General features: G+C 41.2%; 1 protein-coding gene across 1 annotated transcript in view; it reads right to left on the minus strand.

The window, feature by feature from the left end:
• LOC129637612 (phospholipid-transporting ATPase VB-like) overlaps window positions 1-13,509 on the minus strand; it is a 379,551-nt gene that overhangs the window by 126,950 nt on the left and 239,092 nt on the right. The window contains exon 4 of the mRNA XM_055561831.1: window positions 1,430-1,724. Within this exon, the coding sequence (XP_055417806.1) occupies window positions 1,430-1,704 (275 nt within the window). The 5' untranslated portion in view covers window positions 1,705-1,724. The remainder of the gene's footprint in view (window positions 1-1,429; window positions 1,725-13,509) is intronic.

Here is a 13,509-nt window from a genome sequence, read left to right on the forward strand (position 1 = left end):
GAAAACTACGGAGAAGAAAAATATAGTTGACACACTATTTCTTCCCCACTACTGCTGCTAAGTCACTTCAGTCGTGTCCGACTCTGTGCGACCCCATAGACAGCAGCCCACCAGGCTCCCCCGTCCCTGGGATTCTCCAGCTAAGAATCCTGGAGTGGGTTGCCATTTCCTTCTCCAATGCATGAAAGTGAAAAGTGAAAGTGAAGTTGGTCAGTTGTATCTGACTCTTAGCGACCCCATGGATTGCAGCCCACCAGGATCCTCTGTCCATGGGATTTTCCAGGCAAGAGTACTGGAGTGGGGTTGCCATTGCCTTCTCCTCCCTACTACTAGCTCTTACTAACTAATATGACATTCTCTTTCAGTGTCACCTTGAACGTCACGGTAAGGGCTTTGAAGTCAAATCCATCTAAAATGAAGATAGTACTACGTACTTTAAAGGTTTTCTATACTTATTACATGGGATGATATTTACTATGTATGCAATAGAGGGTTCCAGAGTATAGTAGTTGCTCGATAAATGGTAGGTGCTAATAATTACAAAATTTAGGATAATGTCTGGATGCATACTTTGCTTTATAATTAAAATAAAATTTTGCCTATATTATTTCAAAACAATGACTTGCAAGTTTTAAGCTTTCCAAGGTACATCTTGCTCCTTCTTGCCACATTGCCTTCACACATAAGGTCTGCCTGAAAGAACATTCTTCTGGCTCCCTTTTCTGACTTCTCTCTGCCTCTTTCCACCTGGTTAATGCATTCTTTTCTTTCAGGTTAGACTTTCACTGTCCCTTCCTCCTGGAAGTCTTTCTTGACTTTCCTAACTAGGCCTGATTTCTCTTGTATTCATTCTAACAGCAACACATACCTCTCCTTGGAAGTACCTATGTGAATTACAGCTTATACCAATTTATATAACTTCTGGGCTTCCCAGGTGGCGCTAGTGGTAAAGAACCTGACTGCCAATACAGGAGACACAAGAGACATAGGTTCAATCCCTGGGTTGGGAAGATCCACCAGGGTAGGAAATGGCAACCCACTCCAGTACTCTTGCCTGGAGAATCCCATGGACAGAGGAGCCTGGAGGGCTACAGTCCACAGGGTCACAAAGAGACATGACTGAAGTGACTTAGCAAGCATATAATTCCTAAAATTAACATCTGGTTTCCTTCATTAGCCAACATAGTCAGGACAACGCGTCTTTCTTTTTTTTTTTCTCCCTCATCTATCTCTAATACACAACACAAGACCTAACACCGAGTAGAATCTGATAAACATTGAATGAGCAAATGAACGAATGACAAAGCTTCCCAAGGTACATGCATTTGGATACTAAAGGAAAGGTAGCCCAGAAAGCAGCATTTCTGAATTCATCCAAGTGGCAAATGCACGGTTAAAGCACACAGCATTCAGCCAGGTGGCTGTGTACCTGTGAAACTGCTCTAGGAGATTCTGGGGCAGGAAGGTGAAGAGGGTGTACTTGGTTGTGCAGATTCTGTTGCTGGAGTATCGCCTAGAGAACTTCGCCCAGTCCTGGTGGAACGCGTGATTGTTGGGGAACACGATCCGCTGCTGCGCCGGGTTGTAGTTCCGCGTCTCCTTCTCTGCGAGCAGCAGCGGCGTGGCTTCTGACGGAGACTGGGGGCAGCCGTCTCTGACTCGCCGCTGCCACCGGTGCCAAGACGAGTCCACTGAGAGGGTCATGTCTCGTAGCAAGCTCCGGTCTGAAAAAGGACACAGGAGGTTACCGTGGTCAGGAGAAATATGTATTGTGTCAGCTTAAGACATGGCTATGGTTAAGAGAAACAGGTGGGATATTGGCCCATCCATGTGTCCATCCAAAACCATCCATGGTAGGCTGTGGAACATAAGGTAAGAAAAATAGGTTTAATCCCTATAATCCTTATATGATAGAGTGAGAGACATTAAGCTAACAATCACATAAATAGTGACTTCCTTGGTAGTCCAGTGGTTAAGAATCCACCTGCCAATGCAGGGGACACAGGTTCGATCCCTTGTCCAGGAAGATTCCACATGCCGGGGAACAACTAAGCCTATGCCCCACAACTACTCAGCCTGCACTCCGCAACAAGGAAGGCCACTGCAGTGATAAGCCTGCATACCACAACTAGAGGAAGAACCCCTGCTTGCTACAACTAGAGAAAGCCTGTGAGCAGTAACAAAGACCCATCACAGCCAAATAGAAAAATAATTTTTAAAAATCACATAAATAAAAGTACTATGAAAGCACTTAAGCTGGTGGGTGGTATGGGGAATAAGTATACTCCCTGGGGCAAAAGCATAGCCATGAGGGCTATGGCCCCAGGGATCAGAATTCTAGCTCTGATTCATTCCTGACTCCAAACTGTCCCTTCATCTCTCTGGTGTTCAGTTTCCTCACCAGAATATGAGGAGATCTAGTCTTGCCTGGAAAATCCCATGGGTGGAGGAGCCTGGTAGGCTGCAGTCCATGGGGTCGCTACGAGTCGGACATGGCTGAGCAACTTCACTTTCACTTTTTACTTTCATGCATTGGAGAAGGAAATGGCAACCCACTCCAGTGTTCTTGCCTGGAGAATCCCATGGACAGAGGAGCCTGGTGCGCTGCAACCCATGGGGTTGTTAAGAGTCGGACACGAATGGTGACTTCACTTTCACTTTTCACTTTCATGCTTTGGAGAAGGCAATGACACACCACTCCAGTACTCTTGCCTGGAAAATCCCATGGACAGAGGAGCCTGGTGGGCTGAAGTCCATGGGGTCGCGAAGAGTCAGACATGACTGAGCGACTTCACTTTCACTTTTCACTTTCATGCATTGGAGAAGGAAATGGCAACCCACTCCAGTGTTCTTGCCTGGAGAATCCCAGGGAGAGGGGAGCCTGGTGGGCTGCCGTCTCTGGGGTCGCACAGAGTCGGACACGACTGAAGCAACTTAGCAGCAGCAGCAGCAGTCTTACTCAACTTTTTTCACAAGCTTTTTGTGAGGAACAAATTGGAGAGTATGTGAAGTAAGTGGAGATGTATCTTAAGGGGAAAGATATTTATTCTTTAGGTTTTCTCTCTCTCTAAAGTTTTTGATACTGATGATATTTCAGAGAACCTCATCTGTGGTCAGAACCTCACATGAGAGTAATTGGTGAAACAAAGGAGAAAGTTTATTTCTAGGAAATTTGGGCCTGAGGTGAGTGGACTTCACTAAATGTGCTTCTATGAACACGCAAGGTTTTTCTGATTTGGTTGTCAGGGACGGGGCTTCTTTCTCTCCTTTCCATTTGGTGGTTTCTAAAATTGAGTGCTTAGTCTGAGATGGAGGAAGCAGGCTGCTTTTTCTAGGGTATTCCAGGTTCTGAGCTCTTCTAACAACTTATTGACTAGAGACATATTAATACATCTTTTTTACCTAAACATTATTGACCAGAGACTTTTCAATATTCACTTACATAACAAATCACTAGCCATAGGTGTTAATTTCTGCAAAAATCCCCCAGTCAATAACATGTTAATAGAACCTATAATCAAGCTTCCAAGGTTCCTTTTGGTCATATTTTGCTTAGAGAGCAAGAAGAATCTATTCAAATACATAATTTATAAGGCTAGAAGTTGTACAGAGTTTTCTTCTCACCTAGTAGGCTTGCAGGATGATTTTCTTTTGAATAAATGGATGAGTGAATGTCAGGTATTATTAATCTCACAGTGACCAACTCCATCTGTCATTGAAAATGGGATTCACTAAAGGAGAAAAAGTTCCATTTCTCGTTTAAATGGTAATATTTTATCTTCCTGATGCTCCTGTGATCTGACCCTTATCCTAATTCTCCTCATGACTTTAATCAATCCAAATGATTTCCAATTCATAGACCCCAAGGCTGCAAGAAGCTCTTCGGAGACTTAAGTGAGCCCTTGTATCAAGCATGAAAAAGTAAATGCAATTACTGATGCCCATCATGATGTGACCAAAAGCAATATTTTGACAGCTGGTAAGACTGAAATAATAATATATATCTTTTTCCTCATTATTAAAATAAATGTCCTTTTCATAGATTCTTTTTTATAAAATATTATTATTGTAAAAGAAAAGGAAATGAAAAGATCATTCATGAATAGAATAGAAAATGCAAATGAGAAATCTTGCCTTGGCTAATGCCATACATATGAGACATCTCTCAGTTTTATATGATAAGATCTTCATAAAGGAAGATTGGATTGAAATGAGAGATGCAGATATTTTAGGTAAGGTGATTTAGAAAGTCCATTTATCATATCACGTTCCTTTTTTTCTTTATTTACAATGTTAACTAAGCTTCCATAAAAATAAAGCAGATATAAAATGGATGTCAAATTAGTAGATGAAAGCTTGATGAGGAGCTGAATATCCACATAGCTTCAAAGTCTCTTTCCTTCAAATTATTAATTACAATGGTTTTAAAAAAGAGAAGCGTTTTGTAGTGGAGAAATGTGGCAGACACCAGCTTCTCCAAGAGATCAAAGCAAACATCACCTATTTGGGGATAACTTGATATCTTAAGCCCCTTGACACAATATACTGAGAAGGACATTGCTTCTGTGGAAAACACAGGGCAACAATGAAAAATCTCAAACTGAGGGCTAGTCTACAAAATAACTGGCTTAGGTTTTTCAAATGTCAAAGGTCAAAGAAAAGCAGAGGAACAGTTTCTGATTAAAGAAGGTTGAAATGTAATGTGAGATCCTGGATTGGCTCCTGGACAGGGGGAGATCAAAGAGGTATAAAAGACATTACTGGACAATGGGGAAAATTTAAACATGAAGTGTGGATTAGAAACAGGATTTTAATAATGTTAACTCTCCTGATGATGATAAATATATGGTGCTTATATAAGAAATTGTTCTTGTTTGTAGGAAATCCATCCTAAAGTAGTTATGGGTAAAGGGGCAAGATATTTCAATGATTCAGAAAACAATACGCTTAACTACTATATTTAAAATGGATAACCAACAAGGACCTACAGTACAGCACAGGAAACTCTTCTCAATGTTATGTGGCAGCCTGGATGGGAGTGGGGTTTGGGAGAGAATGGATACATGCACTTGTATAGCTGAGTCCCTTGCTGTTCACTTGAAACTCTCACAACATTGTTAATCAGCTATACCCTAACACAAAATAGAAAGTTTAAAGTTGGTGGGGGGTGGGGGGAACATCCTTTGGGGAAGAGTCCTCAGACTGTTTTCTCTGACTACCAACTGCAGTGACCCCAGAGGTCAGCTTCTAAGCTCTCCAGGCTGCTGGCACAGGCGAGAGTCACAGGGAGGAAAGGCAAACGGGCCCGGAGGTGCTGATGGCTGGAGGGATGAGAGTCCTGTCTCCACCCGCCCAGGTGAAGTGGGAAGTGGGTGGGAGGTTAATTGTTAATCAGCTATACTCCAATACAAAATAAAGTTTTGTTTTGTTTTTTTAAAGAAAGAAAATACGTTTGTATGTGTGTGTATACATCTATGTGTATGTGTATACAGACACTATTAGCTAGGTAGAAGGTTGTAAGAGGGTGTTCCAGGTAGAACTGGTTCTAGAAACAAAATTCACAGGACTCTCCCATAGAGGCTATGAAGTAGGAGACAAGTAGCAAAAGGAGAGCGTGTAGAGATGACAAGGGCCAGGTGGCCTATTAAGGCTATTTATGATGCTGAGAGGAAGAAGCCCTGGAGACTGTCAGGCAGGGACCCAAGGACCAGAGCTGTGGGCCCCAGGCTGTGCTCTGCTGGAAGCGCAAAGCAATGGGCTGGAGGGGCAAGATGGACAAACTCCTTGACCCACTGCTTCCCCCTTGCTCCTGATAAGTTACTTCCTTGCAAAAGTAGAACAGGAAACAAAGGGGGATTGTGTAATCCTTTTATCTGAGGTGTGGTTTTAATTGCTTTCAGAAAGGGAGGGGCATATCTGAAGCAACTCTCCAAGGTCCTTCTAATTGTAAAATCTCCCTCTCATTCTAATTTTTCAACATGGCACCTCCCACTAACAATAAACTTGTGGATTATTTGATTTTGCTAATTAACACTCAGGTCACCTCTGCTTGTAGCAGTAATCCTCTCAGGTATTAATATCACTTTTCTACTGGGCAGGATTTCCTCTAGATGGGGGTGTGTGGAGGGACCATTCTTCTATGGTGGATCATGGCTCTAAAATACTGGGTTAATTACAGTTTGTTAACAAATTTTGTTCTTATTCCCAAATTTACTCCATCCTGCCTGGCTCACATTTTCAATTAACTCTAGTTCTTTTCTTTTACATTTTAATGAATTCAACTAAACCCCATCTTTAGCAAATTCCATTTTTATTATAGGGGTCAATTAAACAAAAGCTACGGGTTGCAAAGAGCCGGGCATGACTGAGCTTAAGATTAACACTTTTACTTTTCAAACAGTTATTCATTGAAACAAGCAAACAAAAAAACCACTTATTGAACTTTTTGTTTTGTACCAGGTGAGTAAAACCTAGACATCTATCCCTTTCGCTTGGAGCTTGCATTCTAGTGAGGCTGAGAGATTTTATTTTACTATTATTTTTAAAATTTATTTATTTTTAATAACCCATTAATTAGTTTTTATTTCATGGTTTCTGCTTTTTGCATTCTATTTAAGAAATTGTTCCTATCTCTAATATCATGAACATATTCTTAATTGACTTAGGGGAATTCCTAAACTTCAGCTGAGAGATTTTAAGCACACACTGATAGAAATAGGTACGTATTCACGAATCAGGATAAGGGCCACAAAAGAGAAGAGGGTACTGTGTGACTGCAAGACAGAGGGATATGACCTTGTCCCTGCGCAGGTAGAATTCATTGAGCTGAGATTAGGGGATTACAGGTAACTGGATGAAATAGTGAGTGTGTGTTATATGTGTGTAAATACATATGTAAGTGTCTGGAAGTAAGTGAGCAGCTTAGCAAGAAGTCACACACGCAAGCTTCCTGCACCTAGAGAAAACATGTTGAATTTAAAAATGGAAAGAAGACCCAAGTGGGACTATAAACGGGAAAACTGGTTACTAGAGAATTATTTTCCCTTCATGTACAGTTCTCTACAAAGTGTATCAGTTGGTCAGGGCCAGGGGAGGTGGGGAATCCTATAAAACTAAATTTAATCTACACTTAGATTCTTGATAAATAGTACAGTATCCTGACATTAGAATTAATTAGAATGTAAGAAAGTTTGGTGGGTTTTTAAAGCACTCCACCCTGAGGACAAATAGGATAAACTCACAAAAACAATTTCCTGTCAGACACCGAGTTAAACAATAACCACCATAGAAGAAATAGACTAGGGTTAATGTGTCTTTAAATCATTTAATTACATCAGTTTTCCCCAAATTGCAAGCATTTCCAATTCTTGCTGTACCCTAATATTATTTGTTTTATTAAATGCAGTATATTTTAAGTCAGCTCACTTTTAAAAAGCTTAATCACCTTTGGCTTTGTGATAAAACATTGATATTAGAAATTAGGGCTTGAGACATTATTTTTTAAATAGATACTAATAAGACCTACTTTTATCAAAATGAAAACTGTTGGTCTGTTACTACAACATTTGCTCCAGACCATCTATTCCTCTGTTTGTTGTCTGGGAATCAGGTTCAGAAATATCACCAGTCACTCAGTATCAGTCATTTTCATTATCTGAAGCTTACCAACTACTGCAGGAAAGGCTACTAATATGTTTTGTAAGGTATTTGTTCCCCATAGATATTTTGGGGAACAAAACTCAAAACAACAAATGCAACAACAAAAGGTTTTTCATCAGCCCCGAATTAAAGAAAAAATCCACTGACCACATTCCTATCCATTCCCCAAACGTTTTACTAGTTCAAGGAAAGATTTTCAATAAACACTCTTATCAATTTCTGATTCATTTTGCATTTTCCATTTATTTTGATTGGATTTGCTTGAGGAAATGGCCTTCACCCTATGTAGTTGTCTACCTACGTTACTCATACCCATTTTACAGATGAAGAAACAAAAATAAAGGAAATAGAATACTGTCTCCATAGAAACTGTCATTTCTTTCTACTCCCTTTCAGGAAAACCTGCAATTACTAGAATCCAAGATGTAATCCCTTCACCCCCTCACACACACACTTCAGTATTTTGAACCCAGGATATGTCATATTTTTAAGTTTTTTTTTATGATGTAGACCATTTTTAAAGTCTTTATTGAATTTGTCACAACACAATTACTTCTGTTTCATGTTTTGGTTTTTGGCCACAAGGCATGTGGGATTTTAGTTTCCCAACTAGGGATTGAACCTGCACCCCCTGTATTAGAAGATGAAGTCTTAACCACTGGGCCACCAGGGACTTCTTTATGTCACATTATTGATATGGTTATATACAGTTATGTTTCTTTTTTTTTTCTTTTTACCCTCACAACATTATTCAATTGATAGCATTTTTGATTCAAGAAAATACGTTTAGTTGCAGGCCAGAAAACAGAAATCATGGTTTGAAAGCCATTCTCTAAGGTTTCTAGCTCTGGGACCTGCCCAGGAAAGTTCAGTAAAGCTTGCTATGAAAGGAATGGTCAAAGGGGAGAATGGTCAAAAGGGAGACCTTATCCTGCAGCAGAGTTCAGCTAGGCTAGAAGCCTCGAGGACAGCTCAACTTCTGAACCTTCACTGGCCGTGAACTCAGCTACAGGAGTTCACATACAGCTGCTGTGTGCTCACAGTTCCTGCAAGCACCGGACGTGCTCTGTCCTCCCCAAAGGGAAGGGCAAGAGCTGTGATTGTGCCTCATTCACAGACTACAAAACGTGTCCTATAATTAGGATGCCAGATGCTGTCTTCCTCCAGAGAGGAAGCAATACTGAATAAGAACTGAGTCTGAAGGACCTTCCATAAAGTCGGGTGGAGATGGCTGCCTTTAGAGATTGGTGAAAGTGGGGACTAGCGTGAAAGGAGTTGGGGAATGAGAAAGAAACAGCAATCACCTTAAATATTAAAATTAACCAAAGGGTGCAGTTCTGTAGAACAGGGTTCCCCAATCCCCAGGATCTAAAGCCTGATGATCTGTGATGGAAGCTGATGTAATAATAATGGAAATAAAGTGCACAATAAATGTAATGCCCTTGAATCATCTCGAAACCATCCCCCATCTCCCTGGTCCATGGAAAAACTGCCTTCCATGAAACCAGTCCCTGGTGCTGAAAAGGTTGCAGACCACTGCTGTTGAAGATAATGAAAATACTTGCCAAATGAAATCCTTATAGATGAACCTGTGCGGGAAAGGAATAATCAAAGACAGATTTTTACAAGACTTAGGTATCATAACATGCCCCGCTAAGAATTCATAAGTCTAGTTGACGCTTTTGTCCCTGATTGATTTTCTGTTAGCTTCTAAGTCCATGAAAGCCTTACTCTAACAGATTTTCAAGGACAACTAATTTTTTAAACAGATGAGATTATTTTTGTAGTCTGCCATGTTAAACGTCATTATCCCCCAAGTTCATTAGTGTTAGGGCATCACCAGTTATATAGCAAGTTGATTTCCCATTCAGTGTATTTGGAGCTCAAACCTCATTCATGGGCACTGGACGGGGGTAATCCCTTTGCCTACTTGCCATCTCCATTGCTTTGCTGGATATCACAATTTAACATATCTAGAAGTCTTGGATTCTCCCCAAAATTCATTTTGGTTCCAACAGTCTTAATTTTCATGAATAGCATCTTCAATTACCCAAAGGATCATTGCTACTCAGTCATGTCTAAGTCTTTGCTACCCTATGGAGTGCAGCACACCAGGCCTCCCTGTTCTTCACCATCTCCTGGAGCTTGATCAAACTCATGTCCTTTGAGTTGGTGATGCCATTCAACCATCTCATCCTCTGTCATCCCCTTCTCCCTCCTGCAATCTTTCCCAGCATTAGGGTCTTTTCCAATGAGTCAGCTCTTTGCATCCAGTGGCCAAAGTACAGGAGTTTCAGCTTCAGCATCAGTCCTTCCAGTGAATATTCAGGACTGATTTTCTTTAAAATTGACTGGTTGGATCTCCTTGCAGTCCAATGGACTCTCAATAGTCTTCTCCAACACCACAGTTCAAAAGCATCAATTCTTCGGCGCTAAGCCTTCTTTATGGTCCAACTCTCACATCTGTGCATGACTACTGGAAAAACCATAGCTTTGACTAGCGGAACCTTTGTCAGGAAAGTAATGTCTCTGCTTTTTAATATGCTGTCTAGGTTGGCCATAGCTTTTATTCCAAGGAGCAAGCATCTTTTAATTTCTTGGTTGCAGTCACCATATGCAGTGATTTTAGTCTGCATTTTAGTCCAAGTCAATAGTCTGTCACTATATGTGTTTCCCCATCTATTTTCCATGAAGTGGTGGGACCGGATGCCATGATCTTAGTTTTTTTGACTGTTGAGTTTTTTTTTTAAATTTGTTTATTTTAATTGGAGGCTAATTACTTTACAATATTGTATTGGTTCTGCCACACATCAACATGAATCCACCACGGGCGTACATGTGTTCCCCATCCTGAACCCCCCTTCCACCTCCCTCCCTGTACCATCCCTCTGGGTCAGCTTTTTCACTCTCTTCTTTCACTTTCATCAAGAGGCTCTTTAGTTCTTCGCTTTCTGCTATGAAGGTGATGTCATCTGCATATCTGAGGTTATTGATATTTCCCCCAGCAATCTTGATTCCAGCTTGTACTTCATCCAGCCCAGCATTTCGTATGATGTACTCTGCTTTTAAGTTAAATAAGCAGGGTGACAGTATAGAGCCTTGTTGTAATCCTTTCCCAATTTGAAACCAGTCTGTTGTACCATGTCCAGTTCTAACTGTTGCTTCCTGACCTGCATACAGATTTCTCAGGAGGCAGGTCAGGTGGTCTGGTATTCTCATTTCTTTAAGAATTTTTCACAGTTTGTTGTGATCCACACAGTCGAAGGCTTTGGCGTAGTCAATGTTTTTCTAGAGTTCTCTTGCTTTCTGTATGATCCAATGGATGTTGGCAATTTGATCTCTGGTTCCTCTGCCTTTTCTAAATCCACCTCGAATATTTGAAAGTTCTTGCTTCATGTACTGTTGAAGCCTGGCTTGGAGAATTTTGAGCATTACTTTGCTAGCATGTGAAATTAGTGCAATTGTGCAGTAGTTTGGACATTACTTGGCACTGCCCTTCTTTGGGATTGGAATGAAAACTGACCTTTTCCAGTCCTGTGGCCACTGCTGAGTTTTCCAAATTTGCTGGCATATTGAGTGCAGCATTTTAACATCATCATCTTTTAAGATTTGAAATAGTTCAGCTGGAATTTCATCATCTCCACTAGCTTTGTTTGTAGTGATGCCTCCTAAGGCCCACTTGAGTTCGCATTCCAGGATGCCTGGCTCTAGGTAAGTGATCACGCTACTGTGGTTATCTGGGTCATGAAGATCTTTTTTGTAGAGTTTTTCTGTGTATTCTTGCCACCTCTTCTTAATACCTTCTGCTTCTGTTAGGTCCATACCATTTCTGTCCTTTATTGTTTCCATCTTTGCCTGAAATGTCCCCTTGGTATCTCTAATTTTCTTGAAGAGATCTCTAGTCTTTTCCATTCTATTGTTTTCCTTTATTTCTTTGCACTGATCACTGGGGAAGGCTTTCTTATCTCTCCTTGCTTTTCTTTGGAACTCTGCATTCAGATGGGTATCTTTCCTTCTCTCCTTTGCCTTTAGCTTCTCTTCTTTCCTCAGCCATTTGTATGGCCTCTGCAGACAACAATTTTGCCTTTTTTTCCCTTAGGGATGGTTTTGATCACCACCTCTTGTACAATGTTACAAACCTCCGTCAATAGTTCTTCAGGCATTCTATCAGTTCTAATGCTTTGAATCCATTTGCCATTTCCACTGTATAATTGTTTGAGATTTGATTTAGGTCTTACCTGAATGGCCTATGATTTTTCTACTAGGACCTAGTCAAAGAATCTAGTCATTATCTCTGATTCCTGCTTCATTTCCTACAGCCAATCTCTTTTTGGTCTATCCATTTTTGTCTTCTAAATATTCTTCAAATCCATCTGCTTCTCAACATTTCTACTGTTTTCTAATAAAAGGCATTAGCATCTCTTGTCTTGGATGAATTGCAACAAACTTTTAACTGGCTCCTACAGCCTTGCTTGTTCCCTTTCCAATCTAGCCTTCACACAGCAGCCAGAGCTATTTTTCTAAAGTGCAAATTAGATCACGTCAGTTCTCTTCTTATGCTCTTTATGGTTGCCTTTGCACAAAACCTAGACTTCTCATTGTGGCCTACATTTCTTCATATGATACAGCTCCTGCCTACCTCTTTCCTTCCTGCTCAGTATTCTCAAATACCCAAGCTCTCCTTCTCTCTCTCTCTTATATCTAGGTGCATGGATCTAGGTATTTAGCAGTTCCTTAAAAGCTCTTTTTTCACTTTCATATATTAGTCAGGCTAACCTATACGAGGGGCTTCCCTTGTGGCTCAGTGGTAAAGAATCCCCCTGCAAATGTAGGAGACCTGGGTTCAATCCCTGGGTCATGAAGATCCCCTGGAGAAGGAAATGCAACCCACTCCAGTATTCTTGCCTGGAAAATCCCATGGTCAGAGGAGCCTGGTGAGCTTCAGTCCATGGGGTCGAAAAGAGTCAGACATGACTTAGTGACTAAACAACAGCAACAAAAGCTATGCTAGCTTGTGAAACAAATAAGGCTCCAAATCTCAGTGGTTTAGCACAACCTACAAAGAGTCTAGAGGTCCACGTAACTTGCTCCCATCCAGAGACTTATGGATCCAGACTCCCTCTCCACATCATGATCTCAACATGTGGCTTTAAATGTAGCCATAACAAGGAACCATAAGTTAATAACATTACTTTGCTCAAAGTCAAATGGCCGGAATCAGTCACACAGCCTCACCCTGACTGCAAAGGAAGCTGGGCTACTCAGGAAGCACAAAGAATCTTTGGTGGGTATTAGCCATTCTCTGCCAGGTCCCAGATTAAAAGACATTTAGTCAGAAGGTTAAACAACAGATGAATCCAGTGAGGGCTATTGGAATAACATGGAAGATAACAACATGACATGGTCAGATCTGTCTTTATTGCTGTTAGCTGAAGAAAGAGTTTATATTTTCCAAACACCCTGATACCTCAACTTGGGTGTCATTCTACAAATTTGAGGCCAAGAGAGTAGCCCCTAAACTCTCATCCTTATACTTTTCCCTGAGCTAGGCCACTGACAGCAAGAGGTCAGAGTATTCAATGCCCTCCTGGCATAGTCTGTAGATGGAACACATTCTATGCTGATTGCTGCTGCTGCTAAGTCACTTCAGTCATGTCTGACTCTGTGCGACCCCATAGACGGCAGCCCACCAGGCTCCCCCATCCCTGGGATTCTCCAGGCAAGAACACTGGGGTGGATTGCCATTTCCTTCTCCAATGCATGAAAGTGAAAAGTAAAAGTGAAAGTGAAGTCGTGTCCGACTCTTCACGACCACATGGACTGCAGCCTACCAGCCTCCTCTGCCCATGG

Source organism: Bubalus kerabau, chromosome 1 (genome assembly GCF_029407905.1).
Source record: "Bubalus kerabau isolate K-KA32 ecotype Philippines breed swamp buffalo chromosome 1, PCC_UOA_SB_1v2, whole genome shotgun sequence".
Lineage (NCBI taxonomy): Eukaryota > Metazoa > Chordata > Mammalia > Artiodactyla > Bovidae > Bubalus > Bubalus kerabau.